This window comes from Neovison vison, chromosome 5, assembly GCF_020171115.1.
Source record: "Neovison vison isolate M4711 chromosome 5, ASM_NN_V1, whole genome shotgun sequence".
Lineage (NCBI taxonomy): Eukaryota > Metazoa > Chordata > Mammalia > Carnivora > Mustelidae > Neogale > Neogale vison.
In genome coordinates this window covers 155,152,311-155,176,598 of record NC_058095.1, presented here as the reverse complement: position 1 = coordinate 155,176,598, position 24,288 = coordinate 155,152,311, and the positions used below count along the sequence as shown (strand labels likewise).

The following is a 24,288-nucleotide window of genomic DNA, read 5'->3' as shown; positions in this document are numbered from 1 at the left end:
GAGGGGTTTGAAGTGGCGGGGGTTGGGAGGTTGGGGTACCAGGTGGTGGGTATTATAGAGGGCACGGCTTGCATGGAGCACTGGGTGTGGTGAAAAAATAATGAATACTGTTTTTCTGAAAATAAATAAATTGGGGGAAAAAAAAGGTATACAAAAAGCAAACAAGTACATGAAAATATGTTCAATAGCACTAATCATTAGGGAAATGCAAATTAGGATCACAATAAGATGTCTCTTGGGGCACCTGGGTGGCTCAGTGGGTTAAGCCTCTGCCTTCGGCGCAGATCATGTTCTCAGAGTCCTGGGATAGAGCCCAGCATTGGGTTCTTCCTCTCAGCAGGGAGCCTGCTTTCTCCTCTCTCTGCCTGCCTCTCTGCCTACTTGTGTTCTCTCTCTGTCTGTGTCAAATAAATAAATAAAACCTTAAAAAAAAAAAAAAGATATCTCTTGTGTCTGCTAGAATGGCTGTCATCCAAAAGATAAGCAATAACAGAAATGAATAAAGCTATTTGTGTAACATTTTAAGAAAGAAAAAAGAGATAATAGATGCTGTTAAGGATGTGGAGAAAAGGGAACCCTTGTGCATTGTTGGTAGAATTGTAATTTAGTGCAGTCAGTATGGAAAACCATAGGGAGGAGCCTCAAAAAATTAAAAGTAGAACTACCATATGGCTCCCAATAATCCCCCTTCTGGGAATATATCCAAAGGAAATTAAAACATTAATTAAAAAATGTTTATAGCAGCATTATTTACAGTAGCCAAGACATGGAAACAACTTGAGTATCCATTGATAGATGAATGGATAAAGAAGTTGTGGTGTATATTTACAATGGAATAATATTAAGCCACAAGAAACGAGGAAATCCTACCATTTCCAGCAACATGATGAACCTTGCTGGCGTTTTGCTAAGTAAATAAGTCGGACAGAGAAAAACAAATACCGTGTGATCTCACTTATACGTGGAATAAAACAAAACAAGACATAAGTCATAGAAAGAGAGATCAGACTTGTGTTATGAGAGGTGGAGGGTAGGGGGCGGAAGAATTGGAGAAAGGAGGTCAGAAGGTCCAAACTTTCAGTTATAAGATAACAACTAGGGGTGTGGTGTACGACACAATGACCACCGTGAATATGGCTGAATGATAGATGGGAAAGTTATTGCGAGAGTAAATCCTAGGAGATTTCAAGGATCACAAGGAGAAAGTTCTTTTTACCTTTCCCTTTTCTTTTTATTGTATTTATGTGAGAAAAGTGGATGTTAGCTGAACCTGTCATGGTCCTCATTTCACAAGAGATGTAAAGCAAACCATCATGCTGGATGCCTTAAACTTACACACTGATGTCTGTCGGTTGTTTCTAAATAAAACTGGAAAAGAAGACATAGATGTGATGATTGTTGCACAGCAGTGTGAATGTACTTAATGTCACTGAACTCTACACTGAACGTGGTTAAAACAGGGTGCCTGGCTGGCTCAGTCCACGGAACTCAAGACTCTTGATCTCAGGGTCACGAGTTTGAGCCCATATTGGGTGTAGAGTTTACTTAAAAAAAAATCTTAAAAAAAAGGTTAAAATTGTAAATTTTATGGTATGTCTATTTTACACTAGAAAAAGGCAGTTAAGACAAGCAAAAGGCAATGTAGTGGGACTAGATGGAGCACTTGGGGTTGCAGAGTATTAGGGATTCTGAAAGGGACCCTTACCCTTCCTGGTGGGGAGGAGCAGAAGGGCTCCCTGGAGGGGTCACAGGGTCCCCGACTGGGAAAGAAGGGGGGGGCCATTGCCCTGCACTCTAAACTTTCTGGTACCCAAAGGGATCTGTTGTACGGGACGCAAGGAGGAGGAAGCACAGGGCTGGCAGAGAGCGGAGTGACTGTGTCCCTGTGGGGCCCTGCTGCACTCTGAGGCTGGCTGGCGCCTTTCCATGTTGGAGTAACCAAACCCTCTGCCTGCGCTTTCCCCCGCAGACGGCCACTCTGAGAAGACAGGGGCGGTACATGTGCTCCACGGTTCCCGCAGATGCGCAAGAGGAAGCTCAGAGCCTGTTTGTTACCGAGGTAATGCGCGGCACACGTCACCGTAAAGCCACTTTTTGCTAACACTCCCCGTTCTTAAATTTCAATGATATTTTCAAGAAAGTCTCAGAGACATAACTCCATCTGTTTAGTGGAAGTTAAAATAGGAGACTAATATAGGATTTTCAGAGCCCGAAGCTTGCACAGAAATGTCAGCACGGGTCATTTCTGACGGCTGTTTAAAACATGAATTCTGCAGAACTTACTGGTGTAGAAAAAGGGGTCGCTCTTAGGAACTCACTGGAAATCTTTGGCAGAGGCTTTGTTACTGAGATTATTTTCAGGGAGACTCAACACACGTTTATGTATTCGTTTACTTCATTTATATGTTTACACTTGTAACTTATTTTTAAGACTAGTTCAGTGTTCATGAAGTGCCAGATGGTCTTGAGCAGACCCTGACTGTCTCTGGTCAGCGTACGATTATTGTCACTCTAGTTTGATCATGCACGTGATGATTGTCTTGTTAAAGAGGAAAGAGAAAGTACTGCATTTAGAATTGCTTTTTCTTCCCCACTTTGGGGTGTTTGTTTTTTTTTTCCCCAGGTGCTTTTAGGTAATACGAACTCATTAAGTCTTTTAATTTTGTTTCTCAAAGTGCGCATTCATTTAAAAATAATCAATTTTTATCCCTATTTTTCTGATTGAATTTCAGATGATACATAGGCCTATCAATAATTTTGCCTACCACAAGGAAGTTAGGCTTTTAAAAGTGAAGACCGACTAAAATAAGAAGATCCTATCACAGTATTTCGTTTCCATTGACATTTTCGAAAAATTAAATGTGTGTTTAAAATTGTAAAAGTAATGATCTCTCATCCTTCTGAAAAGAACGTCCTGTCTTACTTCCTTTGCTACTATATTAGGAAGATTAATTCCAGACAAATAGAGCCAGATATGTTTATATAGTCTTAGATGTTTATTTTAAAGCAGGATGTAGACAAACTGGGACCGACCCATAGGCAGTGTCTGGCCTGCAGCCCGTTTTTGTTAATAAAGTTTTATTGTAACACAGCCACACCCCTCCGTTAACATAACTCTGAGTTCTCACATTAGAACTCAGAGCTGAGCATCTACAGCAGCGACCATGTGACCCTCAAAGCTGAAAATACGATCCGGCCTTTTGCAGAAAGAGTTTTGTTGACCCCTTATTTTAAGACATGGAGCAGTTTGTTGATTACTAATTCAGTTCTCCCAGTTGCTTAAAAAATACGATTTTGGAGGGATGACTCTCCACTTCTGCAGTCACTGCAGGTTGAACAGTAACAGCTCCGAGCTCTTCTGCCGGAGCCAACAGAACAAAGGCCTCTGGGGACCCTGGCACTAGGGTGGAGTGAAACAGCACTTCCTCTCCATCCTCTGCTCCAACCGAGAATGACCTCATGACTTTCTTTTTAAAACAACTTCAAAAACCTTTCAGTATTAACTCCAAAATATTATTGAATTTCACGAGTTTGAAAGGGCAGTCACGGAATCAGCCAGTCAGATCCCTGTCTTTCTGGAGTTACAGTTCTCTGGATGTTGATTTCTGATGTAACCCTCATCTCCTAGGCTTTCTACATCTCCGGAGGGGTGGGGTTGCTTGCTTTCAGGGGTTCTGTGCTCTCAGCCTTTGAATTTAGATGGTGTCTGCTGTGTGCACTGTCAACGAGGGCTTATTAAATGAATGTCTCTCTGGCTATTTAACTGCTTAGCTGTGTTTTTATAATTTCTTATAATGCAAAATATTTAAACACAATAATTATCTTTCTTACCTGTTTTACCTACGATACTAAAAATCTGGGCACTCAGGTGTTACATTCATAAATTCACTGCTTATGTACAAGTGTGTGCTTATTTATTTCTTTTTTAGCTGGGCAGATATATGTCATACTTGAGTAGGTTTAATGTCCTGCTGGAGACTTTGGTGATAGGCTTTTAGTTGCCGTGCTTGTTCAAAAACAAGTTCCTATTCTCTGTTCAGAGAATTCTCTGTGCCAGCCTGTGTCACACCTGGTCAGACCTGACTTGGCTGTGCTAATGGACCTAGAGAGAATAGTGGGAGAACCCAAACCTATAGGTAATTCCGAAATCACACTTGCTTTGGAATGTAACTTGGAGTGTGGATGTCAGATGTTCTCAACGTGAAAATGCTTTGAAAGTATTTCTGAGAAGCATTTACAAGAATAAGAGAGTATCATTCGTCACTACCAGGCAAAGAGATTGAAAAGTTGTTCAGCAACCCCATCTGCCTCTGTTCCTAACCCTTCTCTGCTTTCAGAATGTAACATAAAAATCTTACACTGCCTGCCCTTCACGACCTTGCCTATAGAGGGCTTCGCATAGAGTCTGGCCGGACTTCTAATCTTGAGTCTACGGACCACTCAGTGGGTCATCCTGGATAGATGAATGAAAGACACCATGCTGGTTCGTTGAGACTGTTGGGTAGTGAGGTAGTTTAATGCAATGTAGGGGACGTAGAAACGTACTTTTCTCCCCCCACCCCGGGGTTTCTTCTAGTTGACATAGGAATTAAATTGATATAAGAAACATAAACCTACAGAAAAAACCCACAATTTTATTATGTGGACATGGAAGTCCGGTGATGAAAGTAAAACCCCAAGAAATGACCAAGGCAGGCAGTTTTTACACATTTTAGACAAAAAGAGCAAATTTGTGAGGCATTGACAGGATAAAGAAGAGAGGTATTTGGGAGTTTTAATTAGTAAGGAATTCTAAGCAGAATTTAGGCTGAAGTAGTAGGTGAGAAAAAAAATGAGGAGGCTTATTTCTGTAGCTTTTTCAACTTTCAGGTCTCTACCTCTGATAATAATGATTTTTTTTTTTTTTTTTTTTTTACTTCTTAGTACAGGAGAGTCATTTTCATAGGGGAAATTTTTTCCGGTTTTCACGGGGACAGAGGAGGGTCTCAGTATCCTTTGAGCAGTTGACTCCCAAGTAGCTTCAGTTCCTAATAAGTCATATGCTATTGTACATTTGGGGACAGCCCACCAAATGTACCACACCAGTGTGTATGCTGGGCGCCACACCAGTGTGTATGCTAATGTCAAGGTAGGGGCAAAGCTCCCTACCTTGGTTCGTGCATGTGAGCACACATGGTGATGTTGTGGACCATTGTGAACTGGAACCTGAATCTTTTCTCCTAATAACCTCACTCTGGCCCTTATAAATAGAAGGAAGAACTGAGGGCAGATTTATATTATACTTAATAACAGAGCTAGCTGTGATGTTAGTAAACACCCCGAAAGGGTCTTTAGGGTCACACTTTCCATCCACTTTCATGTTCTCGTAGAGGGCACATGACTTCTGAAGAACCCAGGGCTTTGAAGTCAGAAGCAGCACATAGTTTGTTATGTAAATGCAGCAACTGAGGTGAGGTTTGTCCCCTTGTAAAACCCGCTTTCTGATCATGAATGATGGTCACTTAGAGTGAACCCGTTCCAAAGGGTAATGTTTTAGTGATTCTTAAGCTTTACAGGATCCTCTGACTGTGGAATTTCAGGCACAAGAGGGTTGAGGTGAAAGGATTCTTTTTGATGTTTGCGTGGGTGTGCATTCGTAAACTTTGCAAAACGTCCTCCAAAAGCTATCACATATCTTTTTTCTTTTCCTCTTATGCTTTTTTTTTTTTTAATCCGCCCCCTCATAGTGCATCAAAACCTATAACTCTGACTGGCATCTTGTGAACTATAAGTTTGAAGATTACTCGGGAGAGTTTCGACAGCTTCCAAAGTGAGTAAATGGTCAGACCGCACAAGGTGGAGTTATACACATGGGCAACAATTTTTTGCACTTGAAATGCTTAGAGAGGTATATAATATGCAACTTAATATGCAATCAGAGTAATTGGAGAAAATATTTCTAGATGGTTTATATGTATAAAGAACAGCTGTGATTTTCAGGGTATTCAATAGTAGGACTCAAAGCTCGCACTCTGGGATTGGTAAATGGTAAAAAAAACACATGGTTTACTTGTGTCCAGTGGTTCTTTTCAGGATATGGCTGACAAAGCACAGCAGGTAATGTACTGTCAGTGAGAAATAGAAGACCAAGAAAACGTAAATGCTACAGTGTGTTTTATCTTTGAAAGAATATTTTGAAGAGACATGAACACTTTATAGTGAATAAGTTTTATGTTTAAAAAAAAAAAGTAAATCAAAGAGCAAACATTTCCCCCAGACCATTTTTTTCACATTCTTTAAAGTGTTAATGCATTCTGGAATACACCAAAAACAAGGGTGTCTGTATAGATTAGTTGTCATTGAAGTGAACCACAGGTAGGTTGGTCTTGCCTTGAGAGGTTATGTTACCAAATGGTAAATCGTGAAATGATGCAGTTGGTAAATTTAGGTAGAGCTGATTATGAAACCCGAAATCAAAATCAAATAACGATGGGTTGTATTTCAAAAGTAACCATTGCCAATGAAAATTTTACCTATAATGGAGACCCTATTAATATAGTTCTCCTCTGTGTTTTGTGGCATCTGTGAGTTTGAACCATTGAAACTATTCCTAGTGGACCCTGCTGTTTGTTTTTCCTATTTGTGTGGTTCAGCCACTCCTTAAGAGTGCTCAGCCAACTTCCCGATGGACTCTTTTTCAACCTCAGCTCAAATTACTCCCTTCCCGCATTATCTTCTCCAGATGGTTATGCTCCTTAGTTCTATACTTACCCAGTACTTACTTGGGGCTTTTTAAGTTCTTTCCATTTGATTGGATAACTATCCCTGCTATCCCTTTCCATTTGATTGGATAACTATTCACTGCTAGTCTGGTTCGCGCTATTCTCCTGGCTATCGTAGAACAGACTATGAGATGTAGTGAACTTCCTGGAAGAGAGACCCTTTCACCACTGGTCGATTTCATCTTTGGCATTAATAATTTTCCAGTTGTGTGGTAAGAAAGAGAGGGAGGATTCTAACAGTGATTAAGAACATAGATTCTGTACTCTGTCTGCATCTTCTGCTCACTCTGCCCTCTGTGAATCTCGGTCATTTTGTCTATTGTCAAGACACCAGCCCCCATCATGTAAAGGACTGAAGGAGATAGTACATGTGAAGCCCAGTGCTTAGATCATAGTGTTTAATAAATGCTGGCCGCCATTACTGTGCTTTTGTTAACACTGTCGTCATCAAGACAGGGCCTCCCACTCTGAAGGCCATGGTCCCATTTCCCATTTTCTCTTATAAACTTCATTTTGAAAGTCATTCTGCTGGGGTGCCTGGCTGGCTCAATCAGTTAAGTGTCTGACTCTTGATTTTTGGCTCAGGCCATGATCTCAGGGTTGTGAGATCAAGCCCCAAGTTGGGCCCTGCGGTCAGCGTGGAGTCTGCTTGAGATTCTCCCTCTCCCTCTTCCCCCGCTTGTGGTCTCTCTCTCTCTCTCAAATAAATAAATCTTTTTTTTTTAAAAGTTATTCTACCAAGTCTTATTTATTAGTAGACTTCATGTGGGGCTTGATCATGATCCCAAGATTAAGACCTGAGCTGAAATCAAGAGTACACACACTCAACCAATGGAAACACCCAGATGCCCCTACACTTTCCCCATTGTCAGTATATTTATGCCAGCTTTTCTCCATGGCTTTTGGGGGTTTTTTATATCTGGGATCACCCACTTTGCAAAGCAGTAGTGCTGATTCTGTTCTTCAACTGAGTGGGCCAGCTTTGGATTTGTTAAATGGTGGTTCCTCTGATGGGGGAAGAAATGCAATTATAAAACAAGTTTATTTCTTCTCTTTAAAGCAAAGTGGCCAAGTTGGATAAACTTCCAGTTCATGTCTATGAAGTTGATGAGGAGGTTGATAAAGATGAGGTAGGTGATCGCTTACAGATTTAAAATTTGATTTTGTTTATAGATTTGCAAGATTGGTTGGAAAATTACCAGCATTTAGCCAAAATAGGAGTTGGCATGTTTCTTAAAACAGGGGAAGAATTTTTTTTAAATGTATTGTTGGATTGATTGAAATAAAGTCTCCCTTTCAACTTGACTGCTTAGTGGTACAAGTTCTTCTTGTCTTGTTTATTTGTTCTAAGATCATTTTCAAAGGCCTGGATAAGATTTGGCTACATTGTTAAAAAATATCAAGATTACTTAGACCTTAAGTTTGACTTGTTTTTCAACAGAGTATCTTGAAACAAACCAGTAGACTTTAAATGGCTCTTTCCTCAGTAATGGCTTTGAGTGAAGTATATGGTACCAAGAAGCTTTGCTTTTTCTGTCTTTTCTTTAAACAAGCCCACTCCCCTGCTCTTGGAAAAGTGCATAAAGAGAACTGAGCATTAAGGTGACTGAACAAGAGACCTACTAAAAAGTCGATTCAACCTGTTTATCCATTTCTCATTCTCCCTATTAGATGCCTCATTGTGAGTTGGGTAGGGGGATGTCCTTATTGATTGATTGATTCATTGATTATCAGCTAAACCATAACACCAGCCACTCAAGAATGTTAAAGCATCCATGGTAGCAAATTATTTTAGAAACCACTCATAAAATAATTCTCGGAAGAGTAAGTAGTCATCCAAAATGAAAAGATACTAAAAAAAAAAAACTTGAACCAATTGAAATAATGCATGTAAAGGCACACAACAAACAGTAAAATCCTGGACAGGTAAGTTATTTCTCTTATTGCTAATAATAAGAACATTAAACCACCAATATGAATATTGAGATGGTCTAAAACAAAACCTAAGATGGGTCTTTCTGCAATTGTCTACTTGATTACAGCAATAAAGATGATTCTTAGAGACTAGTCTTCGGAGGTATGAGCCAGGTAACGTGACTCTGTGTGGCCCTCTCTTCCCACTGACCGCACTGAAGTGTCCAGCGGCCTCTGCCTTCGAGGGGCAAGGAGACCGCAAGGGAACCTCATGAGGGAGAGTGTGGAGGGCCCTGAGTCAGCGTGCAACAGATTGGCCACACTGTGTGTGTGTGCGCGCGTGTGTGTACACATGTCATCTGTCTGTCTGTCTGACGTACACGTGAATGCCTTACATATTTTCAGCAGCACCCAGCGGCCCCACGCTCCCCTCCCTACACCAGAGCCCACAGCTCGAGTCAACCTGTAGGAGAGTCTCTTTGTTTTTCTAGCTGTGTCCCTTTTCTGACCCCTCCTCCCCGTTGTCTCTGTGCCCTCTTGTCGGTCTTTCCTTCCGTGCTGTTGTCCCCTCCCTTTCTTTCATCCCTTCTTTCTCTCTGTTGCCTCCTGTTTCCTTTCTTTCTTCATTCACCTTCCCCTGAACTGAGCCTCTGGGAAGTTTTCCAGGAATTTGCTTTTGTCCTCCAATTATAGGGGAGTATAGTTTGAAAACATTCTTCCTGAAACCAGGCGAGACCTTACAACCTGAGCGGTCAAGTATGGTATGTACTTTCTGTGGCTCATTAAATACTTAAAAATTTGGATTGGAGCTAGCTTTGCCTTTTAATGGGCTACAGCTTTTTCAGGAATTTAGGCTTTTCCCTCTCTCTGACTGCCAAGTGGACTCTAAGGTGACTTGTGGCAGGTGGTGACTCCAGGGAAAGGGCTGGGTGGGGCAGCCTGGCACGGATGGAATGATTTTCCTGTTGACCAGACTCAACAGCAAGTAGGATTAGTAGTAGTAGGAGCTTGACTGTGGTTTGCCTTCTCTCCTAGGATGCTGCCTCTCTTGGCTCTCAGAAGGGCGGGATCACCAAGCACGGCTGGTTGTACAAAGGCAACATGAACAGTGCGATAAGCGTGACCATGAGGGTAAGGCGGCCGTCACCCCGCACTCCCTGCTCATTAAGCCCTTTCTGCTATAGGTCTTGGGAATAAAGCTCAAAATGAATGGGTATGCTGTTCTTGCTGACAGCAGTGACACTGGCTGCTTAGTAAGATGCCTTCCTGGTGCTCAACCCCCGTTGGTACCGTCCCATCTCCCCCCACCTCTCTGCTGCCCCCTCCGCCCACCCGCGTGATGAGACCATGATTGGGCTGGTGGGAGGGTGCAGTCACCAACGTGGGCTTTCTTCCATGGGTGCACAACGAGGGTGTTGCAGGGCTTCTCCCGGCCTGTCACCCAGGGGCTAAACCTAAGCCCTTTGGAGAGGTCTACTGTGACAAAGTCAGAAAGGCAAAACTTGAGGAAGGGAAGACCGTTAGATTCGAAGGGGGTTGCGAAGAGAAGTGCAGAAGTGGTATAAAAAGCCACTCAGGAGAGAAGTAGGACCAGAGAAAGACCAGGATAAATAATAAAGAGGGGAGAAGTAATGGAAGGGAGGATGGACAGGGAGATGAAAAGGAGTTCACGGGAACTGCTGACCATGGCGATCCTGAGGCTGGAAAAGCATTCAGTGTCACGAGGCAGAGAAAAGTTCCTGTTCTGTGTGAACAAGAGACCCTGGGGAGCTGAGAAAGTTTCCATCCTTCTGTGCTGCATCCCAAATTGGAACTCACTGCACTGCTTTTGGGTGGTTATGTAAAAATATCAAATTCTGTGGGTGAGAAAAATGACCTATGCATGTTAAGTGAACCCCGCCTCAGAATTTAAATGTACTCAAATTATTAAATGTGATGGAGAGTCTTAACTCACCATTACCTGGGGCGCTGGCCAGAATTGGGTTGGTTTTGGAGAGAACAGAAGTGGTTTTTACGTATGTATACAGCTGTGGGTTATCGATAGACATTGGGATTCTTTTCATTTTGGAACAATAGCTCTGTGTGTGTGTTCTTCTCTCAGTCATTTAAAAGACGGTTTTTCCACCTGCTTCAACTTGGTGACGGATCCTACAATTTGAATTTTTATAAAGACGAAAAGATCTCCAAAGAACCCAAAGGATCAATATTTCTGGATTCCTGTATGGGCGTGATTCAGGTAACTGTGATTAGGGTTCCGTCCTGGAGTTTTCTTATCTGTCAAGAGTGCCATCTGTGAATGCGCAGAGTTAAGCACACGCTTCCAAGAGTGGCAGTGTTTAGGGTGAGAATAAAATAGCTCACTGTCAGGTGAGTAAAGTAAAGACTTGTTTTTCATCATGATGGAAGCTGGCACAGAAGGCCGGCGGGTTCTGTTGTAGTGGGCCTAGCGCCCTGGCGTGCGAATTCCTGTGTTTCAGACGTGGCTCAGCCGCTTTGCAGCTGTGTGACCTGGGACAGGCTGTTACCAAAAGTTTCTTCGTATGTAAAATGTGCATAATGATTGTGTTTCCTTAATAGGGTACGTTGAGAGGTCTGGATGAATTAATTCGGAAATAGCCAGAACAGTTCTTAGCCTCTCAGTGGTGACTTTTACCACTACAGTCATAGTACCAATAGCGGGTGGTCAGAGAACACTGGCTTTCAGATAAGACTGCGGTCACATCCCTGCTCTGCCACTTACCGGCTGTGTCATCTCGGAGACATCATTGATTCTCTCTATGCCTCAGTTTCCTCATTTGTTTAACATGGATAATTGCCAAATACAGTTACTGACAGGATTAATTAATGTATAAAAAGAGCTTTAAAAAAAAAAAAGGGGATGCTTGGGTGGCTCAGTTGGTTAAGCCACTGCCTTCGGCTCAGGTCATGATCCCAGAGTCCTGGGATCGAGTCCCACATCGGGCTCCTTGCTTGGCGGGGAGCCTGCTTCTCTCTCTGCCTCTGCCTGAAAGAGCTTAGAACAGTACTAGCACATGGTAAGGATTCAGCCAGTATTAGATATTTTTGTTACTACCGCACTAATGCAGTTGAAGGCTTCTTCTTTTTTTAAAAGATTTTATTTATTTATGAGAGAGAGAGAGAGTGAGCATGAGCAGGGAACCCGACGCGGGGCTGGATCCCAGGAACCTGAGATCACTACCTGAGCCAAAAGGCAGACACTTAACCAACTGAGCCACTCAGGCGCTCCAATTGTAGTCATTCTTAAAATTATTTGTGATCACGTATAATGCACGCCTATTATAATGTACTCATAAAAAATATCAGACTGTGCAGAAAAACTGAAGCTTCCTCTCCATCCTAGTCCCTCCATTTCCTACAGAGCTGCTGTTACCAGTTTGATGTAGGTCCTTCCGTACTTAACCGAATTGTCTTTGAAAGCAAGCTGCCAGTTTCCCAATCTGCCCACCCCTCCACCTGCTCCCCGGCCACTTTCCAGGAAGATCTAAGGCAGTAATGTACAAGGATCCATGAAACATAGGATCCTGTGAATTTGAAGTGGGTTTGAAAGCAGGAAGGGGAGTAGGGAGGAGATGAAAGGAATTAGCTAAGAAAAAAAAGCAAAGGTGTTAAAGAGACCTGACACCTGCTGTGGGTGGGTGGTAAACTGGCCTCTGTGTTGTCTCCCTGGGAGACCCGCTCAGCACAGTGCACACGGTCGCAAACAGTCCAATTAGTCAGAAGCTGTCCGAGCCATCCCAGAATGAAGATCATTCAGACATTTCTCATGGGGGCCCTCAGACAGAGGGCTCTGTGCGATTAATGAACAATCTCCTTGACAACTTCTCACAATAGAAGCAGTCACCATTATCAGAGAATTCGTCCTAAAAATGACTCAATGTTGGCTGATGACATTGGCCTGAAGCTCGGTTCCATAAGAAAGGTGGTTTTGTGGGGCCAGTGTGATTGAGGTTGGAGACACAGCTGTCTGGTTTGACTCTCTGGCATGTGTGCTTGTGTATGTACTCACATGTGTAAGATTAAATTGCATTCTTAGCCCAGTAATACATTCCTCTGGGTCAAACAGTACGAAAAGGCAGTATGGATAGGCACGTTCCTGCCTACCATACCTCTGCCCACCCACTCCTCACCCCCCTGAAATGATCACTTTCACCTTTTTTGCTCTTCTTCCTGGGGCTGTGCCTCCTTAATGCGGGATGAGGCACATCTGCTGGGTTTTATTCCACAGTTGTGGACATTTTGTGATGGAAGGTGGCATTTTAGCTCCCGCAGGCCTCCCTCCTGCTCTAATCTAGACTGATTGCTTTCTCGGCCTCTGGAGAGCCATCATTCTGAACACTCTCTGCCTTTGTCCCTGCATTGGATTGCCCGTTTTGGAAATCCTGTGTCCTCTTCAGTCTTTTTGACTTTCTTGTTTTGGAGGCGCACATCCTCCAAGTAGCTCCAGAGAAATCACATCTGAGTTGCTGATATCTTGACCGTTAACTTACCTGCAAATATGTTTGGTTTTGCGTTCATATTTGATTGAAAGGTGGAAATCCAAGGTGAAATTCACCTTAGAATTTGAAGACACTCCGGGACGCCTGGGTGGCTCAGTTGGTTAGGCAGCTGCCTTCGGCTCAGGTCATGATCCCAGCGTCCTGGGATCGAGTCCCACATCGGGCTCCTTGCTCAGCAGGGAGCCTGCTTCTCCCTCTGCCTCTGCCTGCCATTCTGTCTGCCTGTACTCGCTCTCTCTCCCTCTCTCTTTCTGACAAATAAATAAAATCTTTAAAAAAAAAAAAAAAGAATTTGAAGACACTCCATTATCTTATGGGTGCTCATGTTCCTTTGGGGGTCTGATGCTATTCTTTTTTTTTTTTTTTTTTTTTAAGATTTTATTTATTTGACACAGAGAGAGAGAGAGAGAGAGAGAGTTCGCAAGCAGGCAGACAGGCAAGCAGAGAGAGAGAGGGGGGAAGCAGGCTCTCTGCTGAGCAGAGAGCCCAATGCGGGCCTGGATCCCAGGAATCTGAGATCATGACCTGGGCCAAAGGCAGAGGCTTAACCCACTGAGCCACCCAGGTGCCCGGGCTGATGCTATTCTTAATCCCTGTTCTTCTCCATCTTCTCTTTACCGCTAAGGACCTGAAATTTATGTTAGTTTGTTTCATTTTTATTTTTTTGGTAAACTTTTTTGTTAAGGCATAACATGCAAATGGAAAATGTACACATGATGTATGTGTGCCTCTGTTTGCTACTAAATTGGGGTTTCTTTTGTCTTACGTGCTACGAACTGTGAGAGAGCTCTCATTCTGGAAACTGTGTCCTGTATCTTGGTCTTTTTGAACTCTGGTCAGTCTCATTAACTCGGGGAGACTGCAGGCCTCTGCCAGGTTCCCCTTCCTGGGCTGCAACACGGATACCGCCTCCAGTGCAATGCTGAGGTGCTGCTTGGGCTCACCTCATTTACTTCCTGTCCAACAGGGATCCCCCGCCTGCCCTACCTGTTGTCAGATATCTGGAGACAGTTGTTTTCATCGATTCTGCTCTGTTTTCTAGTAGTTAACGATGGGAGAATAAATCCAGATCCTGTTATGTCATCAGCCCAGCAACAGAAGTTAGGGGTCCCGACTCAGATGTCTACAGGAGCCAAGCAGGAAAATTAAGTAAAAGGAGAGGCCTGAGTGTAGAGTAAGAGGGAATGCTGAGAACCATGACCAACAGGACCACAAATGGCCCCGTCTTGTGGGGCCTGTGCCTCTCAGCTGTGGCTGATGCTGCTGGACAGAACTACCAGCTCAAGGTTGCCAAATGATCTGGTGTTTTGGTTTTTTTTTTTGCCCCACGAAATCCAGAAATATAAAATTTTACTTAAACCTTGGTATTTTAAATGATTGGAAACCAGTTTAAAAACAAAAAACCCAAAACACTACTCAGGAGATACCCCCCTCCAAATAATGGAATCCATGAAGGTGTTTTGGGGCCTTAGATCAAGGTGATCGCACCAGATAACAACGTTCACTGAAGTGTCAACTGCTCACTGGCACGTGGGTGACGCCACCCCCCCCCCCCACCTGAAAGCAGCTTTGGTAGAAACCAGATTGCATCAAAATAGTTTATTCACAGTGTAAAGTAGGCGGTACCAGAATGAATTGTCAATGACGGTGAATTAACTTGTGTGGGATTTTCAAGTAGGAGTTTCATTTGTATTCTTGAGTTGAGAGACCTTTTAAGTTACTTTTCAGTTAAATCTTCTGGCATTGACTTTTAAAAGAAGTTTAAAACAAAACTAAATCTATTAAGAGTTTGGTCACCTGTGTCACAGTGGTTAGGAGATGCGTCCAGCATCCCTGGGCTGTCACTCTGTCCTGCCATGGCCTTTGTAACCTGAGCTTCTGACTTCAGGGGACATCACTTTCTTTATAGGCTTTTTGTAGACGTGGCCAATGGTGTTAAGTGTTTAATGAATTGTAACCAAGGCTTCAAAAATGTTAAGTAATTTGTTTTTATCCAGATTTGTTTGTAAGCTAAGTGCCAACAGTTTGTGTGTGTGTGTGTTTAAATTGTTTTTGGACATCGTAATTTTAAAAAAGTAGCTGATGAATGCTGTGGGTTCAAAGAAATGCATAAACTGGAATTTTCCTGAACAAAATCCCAGTGTAGAATCTTAAGGCCTCAAAAGCATTTTCAAACCTTGAAGTTGATTAGACTTATTTTCAGATCAGGATGCTGAGGCTGATAAAAAGAAACAGTGCAGACCAAGACCTGACGTCTCCCCGACTTTTAACTTATTTTCATGGCTGTGAGTGGAACAGAAAACCCATTTCACAGCCAGGCGTTTGACTCCTGTCTGGTTCTGGCCCTGACATGAAGGGAGGCGGCCACAGTGGGCAGGCTGTGCGAGGGAATTTGACCTTGCCTGGCGTGGTGTCATGCTGTGTGTGTCTGAGAAGTACCAAAGAACACAGCCTGGCGTGGTGTCATGCTGTGTGTGTCTGAGAAGTACCAAAGAACATAGCCCGCCTTGGGGAGGGTCAGCCTATCCCTGCCACCTATGCTGAGCAGCCCTAGGGGACTTCCGCTAACCCGCCAGCATCTAGTGGGCCTGGGCTGCTCTGCCCCCTACAGGTTGTCCTCGGTTTGTGCATGCAAGGACCTGATCACAGTCCTGGGCTGAGCTGTTGTCTAGTGCTGTCCCTTGGTGAGGGAGGGGTGTGTGTGTGTTTGTGTGTTTGTGTGTCTGTGTGTCTGTGGGTCTGTGTGTGTGTGCTTTTGCTCACCAGGGGAGGTTTGTTACTATTTGGAGACATGTTTTGATCTTCACAACTGGGATTATGCTCCTGGAATGTAGTGGGTAAGGCCAGGGGTGCTGCTAAACATCCTGCAGTGCATAGGACAGCTCCCACAGCAAAGAATTACCGGCCCTGAACGTCAGTAGTGCCAAGGTGGAGAAACCCTGACATGAGGCACATGCATTCTCATCATTTAAAGCATGTGGCTTCTGTTTTTGTATTTGGAGCTGGGCATTTTATACATATAAAAACTGGAGGCAAGAGGGAAGGCTGTAGACATGGTATCCAAATACCTTTGGTGACTCAAAAACGATGGGAAAGTTCCAGAAAAGGAAGTCAAGTATATCGATAGATAATGGTTTGGTTTTTTAAAAAATTGTGTTTCACTTTTAAAAATATGATACGACACACTATTTCATAAAAATTTTTTTTAAAAAAGGGAGCTGGAGGAGTTGAAAATTTTCAGTGAAATTTCACTCATTCAATAAATATTTTTTCAAAAGCCTGTTGTGTGCCAGACAGTGTTCCAGAAACACAGCTGTAGCCTTGAACAAAAGAAATCTCCGTCCTAAGGAGCTCTTGTTCCATTTGAGGAGACAGACAACTAATAGGATAAATATGTAAAATGCATAATGTGTCAAATGGGAAAATAGAATTATGGAGACAGTAAAAGCAGGGAAGGTATGGATGGTGATGGGGTCTGCAGGGAAGGGGCTTGCCTCACATGCCAATGAGGCACCACCTGCCAGTCAATAATAAAGAGAAAAAATTTTAAGGCCATTCCCCTTCTCTTAAAATGTGTCTCTTTTACTCCTTTTCAATTTCAGAACAACAAAGTCAGGCGGTTTGCTTTTGAGCTCAAGATGCAGGACAAAAGCAGTTACCTTTTGGCAGCAGACAGTGAAGCAGAAATGGAGGAATGGATCACAATTCTAAACAAGATTCTCCAGCTCAACTTTGAAGCTGCAATGCAAGAAAAGCGAAATGGAGACTCTCATGAAGGTACGTAGATCCGCTTTCTCGCCAACAAAGTTGGTGTCTTTAATTTTGTCAGAGGGCACAGAAGTAGACATACTGCACAGGTAAGTGAGCAGGGGGACAGATGGGAGCTCTGCAGAGAGCTTGTCAGTGAGGGTTTTATTACATTGGAATTTACAACCCTGACAACAGTTTTATCAGGAAATCATGTAATGGGAAGAACCATGGCTTTGGGGGGGGGCAGAAAAGAAGATGGGAGTTCAGTACCATTTTTTCAGCAATACCATTTTTTGGCTCTGAGACCCTGGGCAAGCTGAGACCTTGGTTTTACCCATCTGTGAAATGGGAATCAAATGGAATTTGCTGGTTGATGGGAGGATTTAATAAGATTATGTATCTTGAGTTCCTGGCACAGAGTCAGCATTTAAAATACTAAGTATAGTTATTTCCATTCCATTTATCTTAATACTTTAGAATTTTAAAGACAGAATTAAGATGGGCAATGTGGGAAAAACCTGGCTATGTTCTTGACAATTCATGTTTTATTTCAAGCCCTTAGACACGTGATTCTTAACCCTGGCTGTACCTTAGAAGTTCCTGGAAACATCAAAAAAAATTCTGTTTCCTTTGTCCCACCGGAGACCCTGATTCAGTTGGCCTGGGGTGGGACCTGGGCAGGCCTGACTTTGAGTGGCTCTGATGGATGTGGCCATGTGGGCTGGAGCTTTGTTCCTTTTAGACAGTGTCCATACTGCGTCAGTTATTAAATGTTTGACTCTCAATCCTGGGCATCAGTATTTTTCTAAAAAGCTCTGAGGTGGTTTTAATTGGCATCCAGAGTTGAAAACTGCTGTGTTCAAGGGTGCAAAGGAGAAGTGGCCTTTGACTTCCTGCTTTAAATAAAATACATTCGATTACAAGTGACTCAAATCATTTGTTTTGCAATTTCAGATGATGAACAAAGCAAATTGGAAGGTTCTGGTTCTGGTTTAGATAGCTACCTGCCTGAACTTGCCAAGGTAATATCATCTGCTGCTTCTGCTCTTTGTAGATTGGTATTGAAATATTTCTCATTTCCTAAGTCTGTCCAGGATAGAATCTGTTGAAATGGTCATCAGTTACATTGTAGTAAATCATTAAAAAGATGTTGTGCTTTCTATTTTCTGAGCTGAATATGAAGTGAGGTTAAATACTGACCTGAGTCAAATTTTAGTCTGTTTTCCAGAAAGTGCCTTATAAATTATTCTCTTTTTATTATTCCTTGTTCCTGACCCTCCATAATATTTAATACCAAATCACAGGTATTGAAGAAATAACAAAAATGCACCAATAAAGGTTCCTGTGTTTTGTTTTTTAAAGATTTTATTCATTTATTTATTTTAGAGAGTGTGGGGAGGGTGGGGGAGGGGCCGAGGGAGAGGATCTCAAGCGGACTCTGTGCCGAGCAAGGAACCTGATGTCGTACTCAGTCTCATGACACTGAGATCATGACCTGAACCAAATCAAGAGTCAGACGCTTAACCAACTAAGCCACCCAGGTGCCCCTATTTATTTATTTTAGAGAGAGAAAGTAGGGAGGGGTTGGGGGGGCAGAGTGTGAGGGAGAGTCTGTAGATCTCAAGTAGACTCTGCCCTGAGCAATGAGCCTGATGCTGGGCTTGATCTCACGACTCTGAGATCATGGTCTGAGCTGAAACTAAGAGTCAGACCCTTAACCGACTGAGCCACCCAGGTGCCCCAGAGGTTCCCATGTTAAGCTGGTACTCACTGTGTTCACACATGTGCTCCCCATTTTCAAGTCCATAGACACACTTCCAAAGAGGATGGTCTGTGGCAGTCTTCCACTAAACCAAAGAGGGGTTGCCTGAGTTTGAGTTTTATAAATTGCTCCTGGGTCACTCTGAATGAAAAAACAAGTTATTATCTGTTTTTAATAATTTTGAGAAATGTGAAAGTTACCGAAAAGCACAAAGAAGATCTAAACAACCGTCTGTATTCCCACGACCCAGATTCAGTGCTGTTACTTTATTGTCCTTTTAGCTTCCATACTTTTTAAAAGAATTAAAACACTAGTTGTGCTTGAAGTTTTTTTAAACACCATTCTTCCTCCCCTGAGACCTCAACTGTTGACAGTCACTATTGTGAATTTTCTGGGATTGCTTTAGTTTTATTGCTTTATCTTTACTCATGTACCTTTCATAATGATACATATGATTGTGTTTCATGTGTTTAAAAATGTCATATGAATGCTAACATGTGATTGTGCATGTGCTTTCTGATTCAGCCTTGTGTTTGAAATCCATCAAAACTGGTTATAGACTAGTTCATCCCTTTTCTTGTGCCATGTAAGCATTTCATTTTAGCTGTTCTCTTCCAGTTTTTTCTATTACGAACAATGCTACAATGAATATCCTTGTATTTGTCTCCTGATACGTATCTATGAATGATTCTCTTTTAAATGAGAGAAATATCTTTGTTTTCTCTGGCCATTTATATTCTTGCTCTGTTACTGCCATTCTATTCTTTTTCTTTGCAACTACAGTGAAACAGAGACCCTACACACCCACATCTTAAACACTGTAATAGAAAACATGGTTTATCTATATACGATTATAAATAGACTTGCATTCAGCATTGACCTTTACTTTAAGACAACATGGCTATTCTAAAATGTAAAATCTCCCTCCCTGGCTAGGACTTGAGAGTATTGTTTTTCTTCAAGACTTGACTGTTACCGCAGTATCTTTTTAGCACCTGCCTATTAAAGCTAATTTTAGCACCACCATTGTAACCTCCTACTCAGCTGGGAAGGGTTTTGGCCTGTGTGTATGTGTTTTTATGCTGTGAACTTCTGTGTGTCATATTTTGCATGGGGATTTGCTTTTTTGTTTCTGGATGTTTGGGGGGCTCATAATTTCTCAAAGTGTTAGGACTTGTTTTATGAAATCGCTGACATGTGCACTGCAATCCAGAATTCGAGAAGTAACTTCCTACACTTACTGGTTGAACACAGTGGACGCCTAGGAGAAGACTAATGTTGATTAAAAAGCTATACTTTCTTCTTTTCCCTGTGAAGACATACAGGAGTTGTGCCCTCCTTTCTTCTCTCACTGCCTACCTGGGCCTGGTCAGCATAATAATTCAGTATTTCTCAGTCCTAGGACCTAGGAATGTTTTTAAAGTATATATGAGAGAATATAGAGATAACATACCTACATATGTAATTGGGACTATTTTCAGACTGCATAACCACAGAACAGAATCATTGGTTAAATCGGTTTAATTGGTTTCAGCCCCCATCTCATTTTATTTTGTTTTCTTCTTCCTTTTTATTGAAGCAGAACTTAAAAGGAGCGCTAGTTGTATTGCTCAGTGGATTTCACATTTCTGCACCTGCATAACCACCACCCAGGCCCACACATAGCACATTTCTGGCACCTCAGCGGATGGTCTTGCCCACCTGTCCCAGCTGCTGCCGCATTGCTTTCACCTCTGTCACTGTGGATTAGTTGTGACTGTTCTAGTTCTTCTTATTAGTGGGTTGTACAGTACGCATCAGGCTTCTTTAGCTCAGCATTCTGTGCGCCAGATATTTTAAATACGAATGGAGTAGAACTGAATTTAAGACATTAACTATGCTGCCCTCAATAATGACAGGTACTATTACAAAAGTTTTTTAAATTACATAATCTCTGTGCCCAGTGGAGGCTCAGATTCACAACCCCAAGATCAAGAGTCAAATGCTCTACCAGCTGAGCCAGCCAGGGAGCCCAGCGATAGATAATACTTTTAAAAACGTACATATGTGGTATGTGTGTATGTATTGGGTTGTGATATAAGCGTATTTCTCACTGTGGTCATGGTCAAAGCCCGAAAAAAGTATTATAAGGGGCTTCACTGTTGTTATTTTTTCCTAGCTCTTAACTGTTTAAAAAAAAAAAAAAACAAAACTTCTATTTAAGAAGGTAGATAAAGGGCAGCAAGTAACTTTTCAAAGGGAGAAATTAAAAGAACAAAGACACTGAGGACATGCTGTCACGCAGTCCACATGCTGCTGTCCCGCTCGTGATGCTCGTGTGGGTGTGGTAGTGGTGTTGGGGGGCAGCTGGGGGAGCCCCGGCCCGACGGTGCCCCCAGCATAAGGATAATTGTAGCCTAATTTATAACCCTCTCCAGTGTTTCAGGGTGGGGGCCTTTTGTGGCTGTTAAGGAAGCAGGGAGTTGACTAACAACGGGTCCTCTTGATCTGAGGAGGAACGGTTCCATAGTTGCAGAATCCGAAGTTGACATGGAGGGGGAAGGGACGGGAAGGAGAGCCTGTGTGCGCACCTGTGCAAGGGAGGGCAGTTTAATCGGGATGAAGAGGCAAAGAGGTCAGCGCTGGGAAGAGGCAGTGGAGGGGTAGGGAAGGGTCCAGCGGGAGATGAGAAGTAAGCTGCGGAGAAAGGACTCGAGCCGAGGCGGCAGTCGGGCCGTGTTGGCGGTGGGAGTGAACGGCGGGCTCCTCTCTGCCCAGCTCTTCTTTCTGCTTCATTCATCCTGTTGCCCCGGCTTTTGTCTTCCACTGTGACCCAGACAGAACAAACAGGATATGAGTGACAGGAAGTTGTTTTAGTACAAAAATAACTGAGGTCTCGTTTTGGAATATAATGGAGGGGCCCTTGACATATGGCAAGGACGAAATGGGCTTAGGTTTTCAGAATATGTTGTGTATTCGTGGCCCTTGTGTGGCTTGTACATTTGGTACTGAGCATCTTTATTGTTTTCTTATTGAAGATCCAGTGTATCTGCCCTGAAACTTTCTCTTTTCCTCCTATTGTCTAATATGGAACCGAATACATGTTCGTTGTAAATGTAACAGCATTTGTAGTATCAGAGCATGTAGTCTTTTTTTTTTTTTTTAAGGTTTTATTTATTCATCTGACAGAGAACAAGCAGGGGGAGTGGCAGGCAGAGGGAGAGGGAGAAGCAGGCGTCCGCTGAGCAAGGAGCTCAGGACCCTGGGATTGTGACCTGGGCCGAAGGCAGCTGCTTAACCAACTGAGCCATCCAGGCACACCTCGGAGCCCATAGTCTTATCAACATTTTTATTAAATACACAAACTGTAAAGTTAGCTAATTGGTTTCTTATAAAGTCAAGGGTAATATAATCATGTTGCCAAGGGTAATATAATCATGTTGTAAACCCAGTGGCTACTTATCTAGTAATTTCTTTCTGTGGTTATCTTCATCTTATATCTTTATACCTGTCTTCGGCACGTATATATCACCTCCTAAGGAAAGTAGGAAGAAAACCCTCGTGTTCCCACTGTCTGTTTTCCTTCACAGCTTTTCTCTTTTTGTGCTGTTTGGTACTCAGAGAACAGCAACTCACCTTACCTTGGCCTCCCCACGTGGCTCTGAAAGAAGAGCACTGTTTACTGTTAATGCGAAATTGCTCGTGTTCAGTTAGCTGGTAACTTCTTTTTTTTTTTTTTTTTTTTAAAGATTTTATTTATTTATTTGACAGAGCGAGATCACAAGCAGGCAGAGAGGCAGGCAGAGAGAGAGGAGGAAGCAGGCTCCCTGCTGAGCAGAGAGCCCGATGCAGGACTCGATCCCAGGACCCTGAGATCATGACCTGAGCCGAAGGCAGCGGCTTAACCCACTGAGCCACCCAGGCGCCCCATGGTAACTTCTTTTTAGTGAGTGAACTTCTCTTTCCAGGTCAGTCTTTTACAGCTGAACATAGGATGGAGTCCTGGTTCTCCACTTCATAGTCTCACTGAGGTTGCATGAGGGTGAGGCAGCCAGCCAGTTTCGCAGATACCTTCTCTGACTTTTTAAAGCCACGTCTGGAATAGACGCTTCCTTCCCTGTATCATAATCGAGGCAACGATGTCCTTGTATCATGAGACAAAGCCGTTGGCTGGGGTTGTGCTCATGAGGTCGGGAGGCATTCCCTCTCTTGGGCCTCCTTATTCTTTTTTTTTTTTCTTTCTCATTTTTTGAAAAGACTATTTTGAGAGAGAGAGCAAGTGCAATTGGAGGGGAGGGCCACAGGGAGAGAATCTCCAAGCCGATTCTGTACTGAGCGTGCAGCCCAACATGGGGCTCCATCTCACAACCCTGAGACCATGACCTGAGCTGAAACCAAGGGTCCGATGCTTAACTGAGCCACCCAGGCACCCCGGGCCTCCTTTTTCTAGATGCTTTATTATTGCTTTGTGAGGCAGAGGAAGAGGTAATGGCCGTGGGGAGTTAGATATCTTGGAAGTAGTAGAAACAAATCCTGACAGCTCTTTAAATATAGATTCTGGCCTCCAAGGAATTTTCCAAGTCTTCTTGTTCCAACCCATTCTGTTTAACTGAACCAACAGTTAACACAGTGTTTTTCTGATAACTCGTCTTCAAAATAAGATGCTGCTGGCCATGGTCATTGGATTTTAATTGTTTGCTTGCTCAGGGATAAATTTAAGACACAGAGTGTGCGAGCCTACAGCAGTCCTTCTGGAAACGCCTTGAATGCAAGGTCCATAATTGCTGCTGCTGCTGCTGCTTTTTAAAAAAGATTTTATTTATTTATTTATTTATTTATGTGAGAGAGAGGAAGAGAGAGGTGCAAGTGAGGGCAGGGAGCAGAGGGAGAGGGACAAGCAGACTCCATGCTGAGTACAGAGTCTGACAAGGGGCTCGATCTCATGATCCTGAGATCATGACCTGAGCTGAGATCAAGAGTTGGACGCTTAACCAACTAAGCCACGCAGGTGCCCCCATAACTGCTTCTTAGACAAGAAAGAAAACATTGTAAGGGTGGGCTGTTAGTGGTTACACTTAGGGTTCACAGGAGTGAGGGGAATAGCCTTTGGTTTAGATGAGTCACTCTCTTTGACTTCTGAGCAAGTACCAGTTTTCACAGAAAACGGCTCTGTCATTGTCCATTTTCTTCATGTTTTCCTTTCTTCTGAACCCATAGTAATTAGATGGGTTGTGAGCAGGACAGCAGTGACAGGGTCTGGGGAAAAGCCAGCCCCATTCTTCCTACCTCCACAACATAGGACTGACCACAGATTATTTTAAGAGCAGAGCTGGTTTCTGTCACTTCCAGAAGCGCTGAACAAGTAGACTGTGGGGTAATATTTTTTTACAGCTACATTTTGTGGGCCCTTCGATTGCGAAAGGGAGTTTATTTTATTATCTTTACTAAAATTTAAGTAAAAATAAAGGTGTTTGCTATGATAAGTAAAAATATCCAAAGTTGTGTAGAGTTACTCTTTCCCTTCATGGTCCGTCCCCACATCCTGGAGAACACGAGTGTTAATGATCTGTAGCAATTCCTGTTGTGTCAGACTGATTGCTTGTGG

At 43.0% G+C, this 24,288-nt stretch overlaps 1 protein-coding gene across 25 annotated transcripts in view; it reads left to right on the top strand.

Annotated features, from left to right (window-relative positions):
• DOCK9 (dedicator of cytokinesis 9) overlaps nt 1–24,288 on the top strand; it is a 279,424-nt gene that overhangs the window by 143,774 nt on the left and 111,362 nt on the right. For all 25 annotated transcript variants that reach the window (XM_044250022.1, XM_044250019.1, XM_044250010.1 and 22 more), the window contains exons 3-9: nt 1,970–2,059; nt 5,727–5,809; nt 7,822–7,891; nt 9,711–9,806; nt 10,777–10,911; nt 16,795–16,969; nt 17,897–17,964. In XM_044250022.1, coding sequence (XP_044105957.1) covers nt 1,970–2,059; nt 5,727–5,809; nt 7,822–7,891; nt 9,711–9,806; nt 10,777–10,911; nt 16,795–16,969; nt 17,897–17,964 — 717 coding nt within the window. The remainder of the gene's footprint in view (nt 1–1,969; nt 2,060–5,726; nt 5,810–7,821; nt 7,892–9,710; nt 9,807–10,776; nt 10,912–16,794; nt 16,970–17,896; nt 17,965–24,288) is intronic.